General features: G+C 37.8%; 2 protein-coding genes across 14 annotated transcripts in view; both read left to right on the top strand.

The window, feature by feature from the left end:
* drn (doctor no) overlaps positions 1–10,859 on the top strand; it is a 120,177-nt gene extending 109,318 nt beyond the window's left edge. For all 13 annotated transcript variants that reach the window (XM_070117127.1, XM_070117131.1, XM_070117130.1 and 10 more), the window contains 4 exons: positions 4,206–4,446; positions 5,679–5,960; positions 6,849–7,017; positions 9,002–10,859. In XM_070117127.1, coding sequence (XP_069973228.1) covers positions 5,691–5,960; positions 6,849–7,017; positions 9,002–9,150 — 588 coding nt within the window. In that variant the 5' untranslated portion in view covers positions 4,206–4,446; positions 5,679–5,690 and the 3' untranslated portion in view covers positions 9,151–10,859. The remainder of the gene's footprint in view (positions 1–4,205; positions 4,447–5,678; positions 5,961–6,848; positions 7,018–9,001) is intronic.
* Positions 10,860–13,595: 2,736 nt separating this feature from the next.
* LOC113806446 (heme-binding protein 1) overlaps positions 13,596–17,500 on the top strand; it is a 15,240-nt gene continuing 11,335 nt past the window's right edge. The window contains exon 1 of the mRNA XM_070117126.1: positions 13,596–14,782. The gene's annotated coding sequence lies outside the window, so the exon portion shown is untranslated. The remainder of the gene's footprint in view (positions 14,783–17,500) is intronic.

The raw sequence follows: 17,500 nt of genomic DNA, 5'->3' as shown, positions 1-17,500 counted from the left end.
CACCTGTCCTCGTCATCATTATCATCGTCAGCCGTCATCATCTTCCGTCTCGGTTCTCTTCTCTCTTGCTCAAGCAAGGCGTTTAGCAACTGCGGTTGTTCTTCGTGGTTGGCTGCTTGACAAACTCTTGCATAAGTTTTTCCCTCGCTGGCTCGGCAGCGCGAACGACGTGCGGGCGCCGACGCAACGTCAGGCGGTCAAACGTCTCGTAATATCGGCTTGCTCTAACGCTCCGGCGAAAGGGGGGGGGGGGGCTCTGTATGTCATCGCCGTCCCCCTCTCTCGGGCGCTCTCGCCTCCCGCGTCCACGGATGCTCGGAATAACAGCAGCGGCGCCGGGGCCAGGGGTTGCAGCGGCAAGGTTAGACTTTGGACCCAAGGAAAAAAAAAAGCGGATTGAAGGTTATATAAGGCGTCTTTTCTGCCTTCGAAAGCCCGTGTTGCCGAGTATCTTTCCCGGGATTGATATTAAGCTGACGAGGGTGGGGCTGAGGAACGGACCCGTCGTAGAGGCAGCCTGCAGCCTCCTCCTCCTCGGAATATCGTAGAGTAGTAATGTAGATGATGATGTTGGCCGGTGTCACGTGGTACGCCGCCGTGTTTGGGCGTTCGCGGGTGTCGCTTTCTCGTGCGGGTTAGTAAGTGGATATGCGTGCGTTCGTGTGTCTGTTTGTATTGTTTGATTAGGGTGGTTTGAGTAACAGGCGGCCCGGGTTTTTTTTCCAGGTGAATTGTGTAATTGTTTATACACAATGTATATAACTAATCAGCGTTGACATTCGATCGATTACCGAGACTGGTGGCTATCAAACTCGGGTCTTTTTATCAGTGTTATGGTGGGTGAACTAATCAGCTGGCACCGGGGTTCGGTCGCACGTTATCATTAATAAGCGATAATGTTATGTATTTATTCAATTTTTAAGGTTTTGCTTTTTACATGTGGCATTGGTACGTGCAGATCGGATCGGTTATGCGTGCGTGGCGTCATTTGCTGGAATTATTTAGGGCTTTTTTTTTGGTTCATGCTTAGGAGAGGACGAGTTCGTTTGGGATTTTTTTTTTTTCCTTTGATAACATGGTTGGTTATCTTGTGATCTTGCGACACACACGACATACAAACAACTACCTCCTACCCCTCGTCTGTCAGGCTGTCATTCTCTTTCTCTCTCTCTTTCTCTTTCTCTCTTGTTCTCTCCCCTCTCTTTCTCGTTCTCTCTCTCTCTCTCTCTCTCTCTCTCTCTCTCTCTCTCTCTCTCTCTCTCTCTCTCTCTCTCTCTCTCTCTCTCTCTCTCTCTCTCTCTCTCTCTCTCTCTCTCTCTCTCTCTCTCTCTCTCTCTCTCTCTCTCTCTCTCTCTCTCTCTCTCTCTCTCTCTCTCTCTCTCTCTCTCACACTCACTCTTACACTCTCTCTCTCCCTCTCCCTCTCACTCTTACTCTCTCTCTCTCATACTCCCTCTTACTCTCTCTCTCACTCACTCTTACTCTCTCTCCCTCCCCTCCCTCCTTCCTTCCTTCCTTCCTTCCTTCCTTCCTTCCTTCCTTCCTACCCTCCTTCCCTCCCTCTTCCTGTTTCTCTTTGCCTCTTTCTTATATTTGTTTAAAAATAAAGCTCTTTGTCTGTCTGTTTGGTAGTACCTTAGGCATTTCATTTTCATACGTGAATGATGCAATACGTACTTGCTGTCAAGTACACACACACACACACACACACACACACACACACACACACACACACACACACACACACACACACACACACACACACACACACACACACACACCCTACGTTCCTCCCACCGTTCTTCGTCTCCTGCTTCTCACTTTCCTGCCAGTCGTCCTAGAACGTTCTTGACCTTTGACCCGGCGCCAAGGCCCGTCAGTCGCCGGAGACATTTCGAGGCGGCAGCGCGAGCACCTTTACTCTTCCGCCCTATCTGGCTTTTGTGTTACATCAGTTGTACATGCGTGTGCGCCGTATCCACACGCTACGTTTAAAGCCGCCTGTGCCATCGTTTGTTTCCTTGGTGTGCGTGGGCGGCGTTCTGCATTGCAACAGCTTCCAGAGAGGAGGGATTTATGAATGGAGGCGCTGCATAGCGTTGATGGGCGTGGGTGTAGGTGGGGCTTACCTACGGTTGTGGGAGTCGTGGTAGTAGCGAGTAGAGATGTGTTTAATGTTGGGCGGGGGTAGGTTGGCTGCCCTTAAAGGGGATAGTTGTGTGATGTAGCTTGGTAACAGAGGGCGTGGTCACTGAGCCACGACCAGCGACGGGACATGGGCCTGCGTTTCGTCACCCCACCTTTATGTGCGGCGATGAAAGCCTTGCAGCCTCTGTGTTTTGAACGAGACTTATTTTTCTCGGCTTTGACGCGCGTCGAGGCTCGCGAGCTGTGCTACTTGCATCCGCAGAGAGCCAGGTCCGCATCGCCATGTAGGAGTCGTGGGGTATTACGGTTGTCTTGCTAATGCATATTTCTGTCTGTCTTTCCTTATACGTAATATCCTGTACCGAGAGCGGACCGGAAGAGGCTCCGAACCATAATGGAGAAGATGCATCGCTGCGTGGTTCGTCCGGAAGTCATCTTCGATTCGATTGAACGAAGAATGGATTCGTTTTCAGGACGGACCTTTACTCGCGCAGAGAGAAAAAGAAAACACACGAGTAGACGCCGAATTATTCGTGAGATGATTGCGGTTGACGCGTTTTTGTCTTCACATTCACCATCGGCATCGGCGCCAAGGCCAGCGCAATGGAGCTCCCACACGTCATCCGCTCGGAGAACGTGAATCGGACTGGCCTCTCTCCCCGTGGCCGTTTCAGCCAGCCGAGGGCCATGAATTAGGGTGGGAGACCACAGAAACACAAGCAGATCATCGTGAAATTAAAATGAGAGTCCGACATTACAATTAGCCTCGGGCCTTCGGAAAGTAGAACGGTGGCCTACTTTCTCAACCCTCTCCTCCCCCACCTCCACAGTACCGTTAAACGCGCCAATAGCTGGACACTTTTACCTGCGCTTATCGGAGGCGTTATTTGGCTGGATATTACGAGCTTTCGTTTTTTTTTTATTAGGAAACCGATGACTAGATGAGAATCGGTATAGAAGAACTAGTTGTAAAAATAGCGCAGTCCCCCCCGCTAAGGAGTATGAATGAAAGTAGAAAATACACGGAGAGAAAACGGACCTAAATCACGTAGACTGAGAAAGCGAGTCCATGCATATTGTTGCTGGAATTCTGTTTATTCCATTTCGAAGGACTTTTCTTCCTTTTCCCTTCATCTTTTTTTTATGTAATATCTCTACCTGTAGGCGAGAAATCCGAGACAGATGCTTTGATATAGTTTCACGGTTGTCAAAGGTTCTAAACTTCGAGAAAAAAAGTGAAAGGGGTTGTCGCAAACACTTTCTCTTTCAAGGTCTGTTGGCAGCTTAAATATGATAATTCATCTAGATTCTGTTTGAAAGGCTCAGCTCATTGTGTCTATTAGGGGTAAAATTATTTCCTTTTCCTCCATTGACTGAAGAACTTCAACTACATATGTGGATTATTGGATATTCTTACATAGGTTGACCATTTACTCTCAGGATTATTACTTCAAGGAAGTAGTATAGTAAAACAAGTATATTGAATGAAAGTATACACGGGAATGTATTTGCAAGTTAGCAATAAGGAATAAAACGTACAAAACTAAAAGTAGAACACGAGCAGCTCCAACCTCTAGCCAGAGATATTGTTTTCTATCCCTGTCAAGCAGTCAAATAATTTCTAACCTTTTGATCAGTAAATTAATGATGAGTAAACAGAGTTTCATTTTACATATTTGTGTTCTAAAATGATAAGGAAAATGCTCAGAAAACTTAACTCTTACACTCCTCCATGTGTTCTAAAACAGAGATTGGCTTGCAAGGCTGAAGAACACACACAAAAAAATTAAATTACATAAAGATACGCAAGAAATCAGCTAACACATCTCTGGAAAGTGCAGGTGTTCATTCATGTAACTTTGCCTTTTATAGCCATTGAATATAAGTAAACCGTGATGAAAGATAGCTTATCATATGATAATGCTCAGGAGAGTGTGTTTTCATGTATGTGCTCTTGTTCTACTTTTTAAGTGATGGTAATTTACTTTTTTTTAAATTTTGTACTTTTTATAATTTCACTCAGAGCCAATTGATAAACTTTCTTGTCTCATTTCCAGGTTACACAAGGCTAAACGGAGAGCATTACTCAGGAACTGACAGAAGAACTCTTATCAAGAGACGTGAGAGAGATCATCTGTACCAGAGTGGTCGCAACAGTGAGCAGAGCTTGCTGTGTGAGAGGTGAAGTTGGAGGAGGAGGCATCTAAGCCCACAGTCTTTTATCCAGCGGAGTGAGGCGGCTGCTGTCGGCTGCCCACCCCATCCCTACCCACAACTCTGGCAGGAGGAGAGCAACAGGTACGTTTTACATTTACATCAAGGAGAGCCACTGTTACTCCTTGTGTTGTGCGTATGGAGTGGCCCAGGATGACCAAAAGCGAGACCATGCTTGTAAGACCATGTTTGCGATACAGTGTCTGGCTCCATAGCTTACTGCAGATCCTAATCCCAAAACACAAACACCTGGTTTGTTGTTGATATGAAAGATGCTTGTTTACTAGGAAGAACTAGTTAATTTTTTGGGTTATTTAATTGACAAAGTTTTGCCCTTGATTCACATAGTCAAAACAACACAAGTATCAGAAATAGTGAAGAAGTATCTTATACAGTGCTCAGAAGAGGGGTTGGCATATCCAGGTATAGATGTAAATAAGCAAGAACAGTTTGCTAAAGATGTTAGCATTCAGTCTCATAATTAGGCTTATTTTGTGAGATTACAAAATACGTCCTCTCTTTGACATAGTGAATTCGAGTTATCTAAATGAATGTTACTAATGAACGATGGCAAATCTTAATTTTCAAACTTGGAGATATTGATTATGCAAGAATTTTCCCACCTTATTAAATTAAGCACCACGTAGTATGTTTATTTTTATTTATGATATTCACTTTTTGTTTCAAATCATATGAATAATGAAAGAATAAATATTGATATTATTTGCTGTGAAATGCCCCAAGTTCAGACAAATAACCATTACACATACGTGGATTGCTTTATTCTTTTATTTGAAATGTGTGATTAAAAACATTATAATGTTCTTTCTGCTATGCGAGGCCTTAAATTATTGAAATTGGATTATTAATACATATTTTCATAACACACAGGAAGTCTTCTTTCAAAACACATGTTAGTCATACAAAATCTTATCCACAACCTAATAATTAATAATGTACCCAGGGGAATGTTTTTGTTGGATCAAATGACGCAACATTTCTTGTCCTAATTGGTTACGCACTGATTGGGCATACAGTGACTTGATGAGCTAGTATTGGGTGATGTGTACCGGAATTGTACTTGCTCTGCTCTGCGCTGCAGTTTTCCTATTAGCTTTCACTACTGGTAATGGAGTTTGCCTGTACTTGTCGTGTGCAAATTTAGACTGTTGGATAGCTATACCTTCAGTATGGTTTCTTATTATTGTTTTTTGTTTGTTTCTTGATCCTGTCAAAGGTTGTTTGGCATACTAATGTTTGATTTATATTGTAACTTCTTACGCCAGTCACAACTAACCGCCTGTCATCCTTTCCAGATTGACCGGAGGATGGAGCGCGAGAGCAATCAGCTTGAGACTGGTCCTATCCTTTGTCGCATGGGTTGTGGATTCTTTGGATCCCCAAACACAGATGGACTCTGCTCTAAGTGTTATAAGGACACACTCAAAAAGAAGCAGCAACCACCTTCTACAGTGACTTCTCCCACAGCCTCTGTAGCCCCTACCTCAGCATCTCCAGCACCCCCAGCTTCTACCCTCCATCAGGCTGCCACTGTCGTCACAACCACAGGCCAGCCGACCGTGCCCACCCTAACACAGGTTTGTGGATGACAGTTTTTCAGAGTTTGGCTTCAGGAAAGAGTCAGTGTCTTTATTTAGTTTGATTGTGGTTTGATTTCACTTTGTATTATGCTACCTTGTGTAATGAAAAAGAGAAACAAAGAATATTTACATTTAATAGACACTTTCAGCCACAGTTTTTAAGATTCTATTCAAATTAAATAAACTTTTTAATTGGTTGTATAGTACATGGCAGGCAGGATCTATAGAATATTATTTGTAGGGAAATTTTTCCTGAAGGAGAACACTAAAAATCAAGAAATAAAATTCAAAGGGCATATTTCTGCTGATGTGCTAAAGAGAAACAGCTTTTAAAATGACAAAATTGGTACTGAAAATGGTGTTTTTAATGTTTAAAATAATAGAAAAAGGAGGAATAGCAAATGCCATATACTACTTTTTCTGATATAAGCACTTACCGCTCAAATGGGCAAATTCAAACTAAAGAATTATTTTTAAAAGTAAGATTATAGATATGATGCTAAAATGCCATCTGAATTTTCTCAGACTTACTATGTTAGAATCTTTATAAGATTATTAAAGTTATGCACATGTACTTAATACTTAGTAAGATTCTTTTGGAAGGATTTAAAATGTAAAATCTTTTGTTCTTTTGCATTGGGTGCAGAAATATAGATTTTTACTTTTTTTTCCTCTTACTGAATACATGTAAACATTGTTTTTTCACTATAAAAGATTGCTTAGTATGATATTTGCTTTGTTGCTTAGATCCACATGTTTCTGGCTATTTGTATGTATGTAGATAAAGGTATATTTTAAGGTTGGGAATAAAAGGAGTTAAATGTTTGTCTTGATGTGCATCACACTTTTTTGCAACATTCAACTAAATCACAGGTTCCTTTCCAGGTGGCAGGTGTACCAGGAACCCCAGAAAAGTGTGAAACCACAGAGGATGCAGGAGCATCGGCTGCGGATGGTGCAGAAGCAGACATTGATGCCAACAGTCCGGACAAGGATGGAGCCAAGAAGAAGAAGAACAAGTGTCAGATGTGCAAGAAGAAGGTTGGCCTCACAGGTAAGATCATCCTGAGGAGAAATAAGAATGGTAGATTAGACAGTAGTGTAGTAGAATAGTTAGAAGACACATGCAGTGGAGTTGAGAATGGATGCATACAAGTAAAAGATATAAAAGAGAATCGGGCAACTACATAATGCTGGAGATGTATTTTTGGCATTTTTTTTATTGAATCTTCTTTAGATTAATTAGAATTCTGATGAAGATTTAATGAAAACTAATTTGTAACATCTCTTGCATTGGAAAATTACACATTCTCATTTATAACTTTTGTCCTTTTGTCACAATGAACTCTGTTCAGAGATGCATACCAGTGGGTGGGTATTGAAGATTTTGCTCAGAGTGAAGGAAATTCTTCAAAAGAGAACAGGTATCCTGGTGATTGGACAACCAGGGATGCTATTACTTTTTAAGGACACTTGCAAATTGCAAAAAGACTTACCATATACTGGTCACATTGAAGAGATCCTGCCTATCTTTCTGTTTGGCAAGTGGGGTACTGCAGTCAGTCAGTTGAAGTAGATTTGGGAATACATAAATTGTTTATTGAAAATACCAGAAGTAATAGGAAAATGTAGGTATAATTTACTTCAAATTAGCTTTGTGTACCATGTAAGCTAGTAGAACATAAAGGTAGTCTTTATTAAAGAAAAAAGATAATGAAATATTATCTTTCAAAATTCTTGTCAAGAATATTGCATCCCTCCCAACTTCAGAAACAAACCTTTGATGTCAAATACATTATGACCTTAAAAAGCACGTGCTTGTCAGTGCACTGATTATAATAAACAAAAATTTAAACAAGGAAGACTTGAAAAGGAAAGAAGAATGGAAAATGTATGGAATGATTTAAAGAAGAAGACGTCCATTAAAGGTTTGGGCATTTGTCAGCATCTTTTAAAGTGTTACTAAGTTGACGGTAATAGCCTTTAAATTGATCATTTTGTTGGTGACCGGATGGACTTTGGTAATGTGAGTAGATGTAAGTAAATAGATCTGGTGTAGAACCAAACAACTAAATGCACAGACAGTGTAATATTAGAAACAAGGATGTGACTTGACAAATATTGCCTGTTCCAAAAATAAATACTTGGAATGTCTGAGCATTAGTTTACGGGGAGACTTGTGTAGATTTCTTCATTTGAAACTTCATTATACAGTGGGTGTAGGGTTGTATCTGAATGAGAGTTCTAATGTTCTGGTAGGAAATGGAAATATTAACTGCCATACAATGTTAGTAGTAAATTGATTGGGTTATTTTTAACAGTGTCATGTCATTATGTCAAGATGGGTTTTTCCACTTCTGACCTGAATCACTGAATGTAAGACCTTCTAGTAGTAAACACATCATTTTTGCATGTATGCAAAGTCAATAAAAGGAAAGAAAAACAAGCACTGTTAAGATTTCCATTTGATAAGGGAGTGCTTTTGAATTCTCTGGGGGAAATAGAAATATGGGAGAAATAGTGATGGTTTCAGGGGTGCTGTATCATCTGGGAGGGAAGAAAATACTTCAGATTAGTGTGTGTGTGTGTGTAGGATAGTAAAAATGCATGTGTATATGTAGTTTAGTATAAAGCTTTGAAATGAGATATCCTATATTCTCATGACAAGGTTTTTACGAGTATACCACAAGGTTTCCTCGGTGTACTCTTTGTTCAGAAAAAAACTGAAGACCATTTAAATGATTCATTGAAATTTCATTTCATTCATTTCATCATGTATTTGGTCAGCTCAAGTTTGAATCATTAATTTAACAATACACTATTTTAATTAGTAAATTAAAAGTGACTTCAAACAACGGAGAAAAGTTTTTGCCATTATACTTTACTCTTTCATGTCATGCTTCATCCAAGGACCCAATTGCAAGTATTGATAGCATAATGTTCGAAGTGAAAATTATGGGGATCATAATGGAAGTGAAGGTAATAATATAGTTTAAGCTTGGAGATCATAATATTGATTGTGAATTTCTTTCTGACAGGTTTTACATGCAGGTGTGGAGGCCTTTTCTGCTCAGTGCATCGCTACAGTAATGAACACCACTGCACGTTTGACTACCGTGAACATGGAGCGGAAGAGATCAGGCGGAACAACCCCGTCATTAAGGGTGAAAAAATCCAGAAGATATGAAGACACCACTAGACGGCCAACAGTCGAGCCCCACCTCACCCCAGCTTAGGTCGCTAACAATGAAGGAAGAAAGGAAGTGAAAAGAGTCGTTAGATGACTTGGATCATAGGGTGTTATGGTCATGTCAGGAGTTAACAAGTTTTGATTTTTCCTTTTTCTTCTATGAATATATTTGGAAATAGGCACATTTGTATACTAGGGTTACTGTAATATTTTTGACAGGGGATCTGTCTGCAGTGATCATGCTGGAATTTTTGAGTTGTGTTGGTTGGCTCTGCTGTGTTGTGTGTTTGTGTCTGCGTGGGGGGCTGTAGAAACTGTTGTTGCTGGAGGTCCCGCCACTTGTGTCTAGCATTACCTCATCATTTCACTACTGTCATCACGTCATAATCATTACTTTCATAGTCATATCTCATGTGTCACCATCATCCCATCAACTTGGCATCCTCATCCATCACTTCACTGTCTCATCATATGTCGTCTAGTATGTAGGGAAAACTTACCTGACGGATGCCTTGGCACAAGGTCTTGTTGGGCAGAACTCATATACTGCGTCCTTGAAAAAAATAAGAAAAAAAATTGTGGTGTTCCTTAAAGGGCAGATCCACTACATGAAGTGTACTTGCTCTAGTTAACTGAAGGGTAAAGAAGAATAAGTTTAACCTGTGTAACAAATATATGATGCCCACTTCTGACCCTCGCAGCCACTTGCTGTGCGTATCTTCAGATCCGGACATCGCCCTCCTGGGTCAACAAATGGCCTTAACTCTCCATGCCACGCCACTTCTCCAAGTACCACCTGGGCAGGCCACTGAAACAAAAACTTTTGCTCGGAATGGTTTGTGGGATTGTGTGTTAACTGGCGCAGCCTCCTCAAGGTCTGTTGGCCCAGTCGAAGTGATGCCTTACTGCAAGTGACATGTGAGCCAAGGATTCTTTGATCCCATGTTATTATGCACTTGGACTTAACATATAGATGGGCTTTCAAGCCTTTTGTACCAAGCGTATTAAATTAATAATTACTGCAACATTTGTAGTGGCTATGAGAAATGGACAAAAAATGAGGTAGCCTTGTTTGTATGTGTGTGTATGAATGATACTTACCTCTAGGGCAATTGTGTTAGCATGTGTGCTATTACTCTTATTATCATAACTTCAAATGTAAAAACAGCTCACTTACCACTTGGGATTCTTATGGGGAAAATGCCTCTTGTAGGAACTTGTCTGTCCTTACATCAGTGTCTTTATATTGATTGAGCTATGGGGGTTTCCTTTGTTTATGATCCTCAATACAAGCTCTGTGCATTATTATCTTACACTTGATATGCACCTCAAACTGATGGAGTAAAATTATTTGATTTTTTTTGTAAGAAGCGTTTCTCTTGTTTGTGTTTTTATTGCCGTAGTTGGTGCTTATACAGAGTAGCAGACGTATTGAACATCACAGTTTTTAATGAAAATAAAGGTAACTGGCAAGCTCCTTACAAATGTTGTTGTGATGCCCTTTGAAAGCCACGCCATGTTTGCTCCTTCCATTTTAGTGTTTAGTTTTATGCCAGTCCAATGGCATCTTGTTTGTGAGGAGTTTGTTTCTTTGCTTTATAACTATTCCCTCTTGATTACCATTATTATCAATAGTCATTGTTACTATATACGATTTGTAGTCAAATATGTCCTGGTGTGCTCAAATAAATGGGTACAGCTAACTATGAAAGTGTTTCATTGTTCTTCCTTGTTGAGCAGAACTATTAGCTGAATAATAACACTTTAATCATATGGACAATAAAAGCTGCCTTTTGTAAAGGACATACTGTCTAGAGTATTTGTCTTTACCCCGTCAGTGACGGGTATGGGAATAGCCGTCAGGATGTATTTGGGTATTATGTCATATGGCATCATGCTTTGCTCTACTGAGCAAGTGGGCAGGCCAACTGTTATCAGCACAAACCCAGCCAGAAGGTTTTATCTGTCGTGTAATGTTTACATCACAGAAAATTCTAGCCCCTTCAGTGATAGGGTTAATGACCAATGTTTAATATATCTTTTTATCATCACTTATATAAAACTTCCACTGATGATATTGGTACAAAATAAAACAGGTTTAAAAATAAATTGTCAATTAAGTTGTACAGATGGTGATCTAGTTTTACTAGAAAGTTCATCATTCAGTTAGATGGTTTAATGTGATCTTCTACACACATTTTTAAGAAATACCCCAAATATCTTTTTAAACTGTTTAGATTAAAAACCAGTTAAATTTTTGTGAAACTAGTTTTTGTCAAGAAAGTAGACCTTTGAAAGTGACGGTCCTGTTAGATGCTTCTTAGATATGATATTACTTTTGTTTTCTCCAATTAGAGAAATTAAAAGGCCATTGTGTCCCTTCTATAAAATAACAACAATGATTAATGAAAGAGATGAGAAAACACAAAAAATGTATGAATTTGTTTTGGGAAGCTAAGAAGAATTTCATTGTGGTAGCAGATGGTCTTGGGATGTGTGGGATTCATGTCAAACAAATGCAAAAGGAACAACGAAGGGAAGAACAAGAAAGCATGAATATGCCAAAGGCCTCTTTGCGTTATTGCTTCTTCAGGGCAATAAAGTGAAAAGACCTTCAGCATATTCATGTGTTTTCTATGTTCTTCCCTTCATTGTCCCTCTTGCAAACATAGTATTTGGATGTTCATACTTAAAAGCACTGTACACCAGCTGTCTTAATAGACTGATAAGTCATCAAGTATTCCTAGACAATTGTGCAGATTTCTGCTCGTCCACCAAAAATCCTAAAGATTAATATTGCTATTCTGAGAGGATTTTTTTATATTATCGCCTGTGACAACATTATAGTGTTATTTAGCATGAACCTCGGTTAAAACTGCAATTAGTTTTCAGGTAGGTAGATATATCCAACTCAAGGTTTATGAAATGTCACAGAAGATGGCTAATTAAATATAGACTTGAATGTTAAACTGAATGGATTGTAAGTTATACTTTCTTTATTCAAAAAATTGGAGAAACCTTAACATTAGGTAAGGGAGGTCCATTTATTGTTGGTTATAACTATAACATTAATCAAGAACTGGTGCTTATAATGATTGCGTAGTCATTATTTGTTGAGAGGAATGAAAACTTGTATTCATGAATGAGTGATAATTTTATAATAATTTTATAATACACATATGATAGAGATATATTGACCAAAAGATGGATACTTGTATATACAGTGCTTTGATATCAGAGAAAGTGGTCTTGAAATCTGATAAATCATACAAAAAGTGGTGTTGCCAGTCTGGTATTTGCTTTGCCTCATTTCCATAGGTTTTTTTAGTCAGCTAATGCTGTGTGACCATTTAATATATTTACTATAAAACTTCAAAGAGGTTCAGGTGCCATTTTATTGAATCAGTAGCTGCTTGGTGTAAAAGGGGAATTTAGAAAGTGAAATACCTCTTTTTAAGCTTTCTTCCAATCGAATCCCACAAGTTTTAAACCTTTTATTCAGACTTTCAAGAAATGTTAGAAAAGGGGTTCAGAAAAACTGAGAATAGTATATTTTTTTGTGTATGTGACTAAGTGAGATAAACTGTGTAGCACATGATTGCTCATTATCTAAACGTTGATAAACTAATCAACTGTTTGGGAGAAACAACTAAACATTAAGGGAATGAATTTATGGATAGAAAACATGCCTATTTTATGTAGCAGTTGATGCAGAGTTTACATCAAATTGTAAAAATGAATAATGCTCCAAAGAAGTTATATATAGACATCTGGAGCTGGATTCACTAATGCTCTTGCGATGGGAAAATCACTGGTATCTATAGTTACCTTGATAAACAGATAGTGGTGGTATTCACTAAAAACTTGTCATCAGAGTTACCCAGATAAAATTTACCAATGGTCAGAGTACTGGCAACTTCTGGGAAGATGATGCCATCACGTGCAATCTCATCCAAAATCAATATTTAAGCAAAGTTTTTGGTTTGGTTTTATACTTGATATAATTGGTATGATGGCAAACAGATGTCACAATATGGACATAGCGAAGAAATGCAAATTTCACATTTAAAAAGCAGGAATAAAATCCACATGAATTTTCGTCAAATTACAGGTAGACATAGGCCTAAATTAGACTTCAGAGTGCATGGACTGGTTATTTAAGTGAATTCTTAAAGAATTGTTCTCTGAATTATTGCAAATTCTATAGAAAAAATTGCCTTGCTGATATATAAACAAGCAATGCCAATGTTCAATGAATATAACAACTGTGTCTGTCAGCATTTTGGCAAAGGGCAACAAACTCCAAAGCACATGGGTAAGAATGAGCTTGAAATATGTCCTTTATTTGACAATAGATGGTGATGATTAAAAACTGTGTTTGGATCGGTTCTTTGTCTGACAATGATGAGATATATATAAATAAATAAAAGCTGTTTAGACTGTTTCTTTAGACTGTTTCTTTGGTTTGCTGTTAATAATGATATATTAATACAAGAGTATTTATATTGGTTCCTATGTATGCGATAAATAGCCAGAGAAGACTATTAACATCCCACATGATGGATCTTTTTTCTACATAGGCTAAAATGGTGTTTTAGATGTGACAATGATTTTTAAAATCTCAGTGTGTCTAGTTCTGTTTACATGTTTGGTGATTGGCTGAAGGAATTGAAAAGATTATGTATGGCGCTCCCTGAATGGTAGAATTGCTATAATAGAGCTCTCTACTAGCTACCGTTAGGATGAGTCGATTTATGATTGTAACTCAGTCGATGCCGGTTACCACTTTGCTATCACAGGTGAAGGCAATGGTAAATGACGGCTGGTAAATGCGTTACGATTATATGTTAGTGAAGTCTGTTTTTCTCAATTTTGCACTTGTAACATCCAAACATCTGCTCAAACTGTTTAAACCTATTCCTTCAACACTAACTTTTTATGCTCAAGCATTTGAATGTATAAAAAAAAAAAAATAACATCAATCCCTTATGAACAGGAAAATATGCAGCATTTATTACATGGGTGTATTATCCTTTTTGCTTATGAATTTGGAATTAGTTGAGGAACTGCAGACATTTCCTTTAATCTGATCACTACCTCAAGAAGACACAAATATTTAAATTATATGTAAAGAAATAACTCAGATAGAAAGATACAGTCAGTGCAGTCACTGGGGAAACACTGTCTGTCTAAAGATTTTAGATTGTGATCTGTGCTTAAAATCAACATGAATTACTAAAAGTTTAATGTCTTGTAGATAAGGTGCTCGATGAATTATATATCAGTATCATTTTGAAGCTCTAATTCTGAAAGAAATATTGACTATATACCTTTATTTATATCTTCAAAATATTATTTACATCAGTGTGAAGTATACACTTGCTCAGTCATAATCATGCAATAATTGTTCTTATTCAGTGGACAAAATGTTCCTGAACATCTTGGAGAAGACAGACTTCAAGAACTCCTTTTGCGGGACCATCTTCAAAAAAGCGGATAAATTAAGGAAGCTACTGTGGCATTTCCCTGCTGTCCACTACTAGGAAAGTCCTCGATTAAGTCCTCCTCAAACGACGTCTTCCCAATGCTAAACAAATTCTACCAGAGTTGCAGTATGGTTTTCACTGAGGTAATAGCACCTTTGATATGATTTTCGTAGCCAGATAATTGCAGGACAAGGCCAGAGTACATGTTCCTTTGCACTTCATCTCCTAAGAAAAACTTTGCTAGTACCTGCAGGAAAACCGTGTGACAGAACGTAGATATGTTTAGATTGCCTCAGCACCAACGTCCGAGCACTCCTTGATGAAAGGAATGGTTAAGTTGCTTCATCTGCCTTTTCCATCCAGACAGGAGTGAAACAGGGTTGTGTTTGGGCACCAGTGCTCTTTGCCTGGATATCCCACACCAGACACCAGCCCAACATCAGACGCCATCAAATTCTGGGTAGAATTGAGTCAGCTGTCTTTGTGTCAAAATTAAATGTCTGATCGTTCCTGTGAATGGGCTCCAATATATGGATGACAATGCTGTTCGTAGATATGAACTCAACCTTTAAATAATTGTGAACAGTTGGGACTCTGCCTATGAATCTTTCAGCCTCAGAGAGAACAAGAAAATTAATATTACAGCTGCTGCTTCTACTACTGCTGCTGCTGCTGCTGCTGCTGCTGCTGCTGCTGCTGCTGCTGCTGCTGCTGCTGCTACTACTACTACTACTACTACTACTACTACTACTACTACTACTACTACTACTACTACTACTACTACTGCTGCTGCTGCTGCTGCTGCTGCTGCTGCTGTTACTATTACTGCTGCTGCTGTTACTACTACTGCTGCTCCTGCTACTACTACTGCTGCTGCTGTTACTACTACTGCTCCTGCTACTTCTACTGCTGCTGCTGCTGCTGTTACTATTACTGCTGCAGCTGCTGTTATTACTACTACTGTTGCTCCTGCTACTACTACTGCTGCTGTTACTACTGCTGCTGCTCCTGCTCCTACTACTACTGCTGCTGCTGCTGTTACTACTACTACTGCTGCTTCTGCTGTTACTACTACTGCTGCTGCTGCTGTTACTACTGCTGCTGCTGCTGTTACTACTACTGCTGCTGCTGTTACTACTACTTCTATACTACTACTGCTACTAGTATTAATACTGCTCCTACTACCACTACTAATACTACTGCTACTACTAGTACTACTACTGCTGCTGCCTCTACTTCTGCTACTTTTGCTACTACTACTACTACTGCTGCTGCTGTTACTACTACTTCTATACAACTACTACTACTAGTATTAATACTGCTCCTACTACAACTACTAATACTACTGCTACTGCTACTACTACTACTGCTGCTGTTACTATTACTACTATTTATGCTACTACTTCTACTAATACTACTGCAGCTACAACTGGTGCTACTACTACTACTACTACTACTACTTCTGCTACTATTATTACTGGTACCACTACTACTAATACTACTTCTGCTACTACTGCTACTGCGGCTACTACTACTGCTGCTGCTATTACTACTACTATTACCAACTAATACTGCTACTACCACTACGACTTCCACTTCTGCCACTACTAACACTACTGCTGCCATTACTGCTACGCCTTCTACTGCTACTAATAATAATGATAATGATAATAAACACAATGATAAAACTAATGATAATATAGATGATAATGATGATAATATGAATAATATTGATAATAATATCAATGATAATGATAATCTTTTTAATAATGATAATGATAATCTTTTTAATAATGATAATGAAAAAAATAATGATATTAGTCATAAGAATAAGAATAATACTAATTTCAACAGCAATATTGTTAATAATAATGAAAATATCAATAACAATGATAATGGTATAATAGCATTTGGCATAATGATAATGATGGTGATAATAATGATGGAAGGGACAATAATAATGTAAATAATAATAATGATAACAATAAAATTTTAATAATGATTTGATAATGATTATTGATTATATCTATAGTGATATAATGATGTCCATGATTATGGTAATGATAACAGTAATGATAATGATTATAACACTGATTGTAATGATGATAATAATGATAATGATAATAATTATGACACTAATAATAAGAAATAATGATACCATTAATAATAGTAATGATGATAATCAAGATAATGCAACTAATAATAGTAAATCTGATAATGAAAATAACAATGATAAGGATCACAATAATGATAACAATAATGATAGTAATAATAATAATAATAGTGACAAAAATATAATAGTAATAATAATGATGATAATGATAATAATAATAATAATAATAATAATAATAATAATAATAATAATAATAATAATATAGATAATAATGATATAGATAATAATAATAATAATAATAATAATATAGATAATAATAATAACAAAAAAATAATAACTAATAACAATAATAATAATGATATAAAACTATGATAGCAATAACAGTAATACCAATAGTGACAATAATAACAAAAGTGTTGATAACATTAGCAATAAGGATGATAATAATAGCACTGGTAATAATGATAGTAATATTGATTATAATTGTGGTAGTAGCAGTACTAGTAATGATAATGATAATGATGATAATGTTGATAATGATGATGATAATGAGGAGGAGGATGAAAATAATGATAGTAATGATAATGATAACGATGACAATAATGATAATTATGAGGATATAACATATATAATAATAAAACCAATATCAATAATATTAAACTTTAAAATGATAATGATGATAGTGAAAATAATAATGATGATAATGATAGTAATAATAACAATAGTAATAACAATAATGATAATACTA

Source organism: Penaeus vannamei, chromosome 39 (assembly GCF_042767895.1).
Source record: "Penaeus vannamei isolate JL-2024 chromosome 39, ASM4276789v1, whole genome shotgun sequence".
Classification (NCBI taxonomy): Eukaryota; Metazoa; Arthropoda; class Malacostraca; order Decapoda; family Penaeidae; genus Penaeus; species Penaeus vannamei.
The sequence above is the reverse complement of the archived record's forward strand: the minus strand, read 5'-3'. Positions and strand labels throughout refer to the sequence as shown.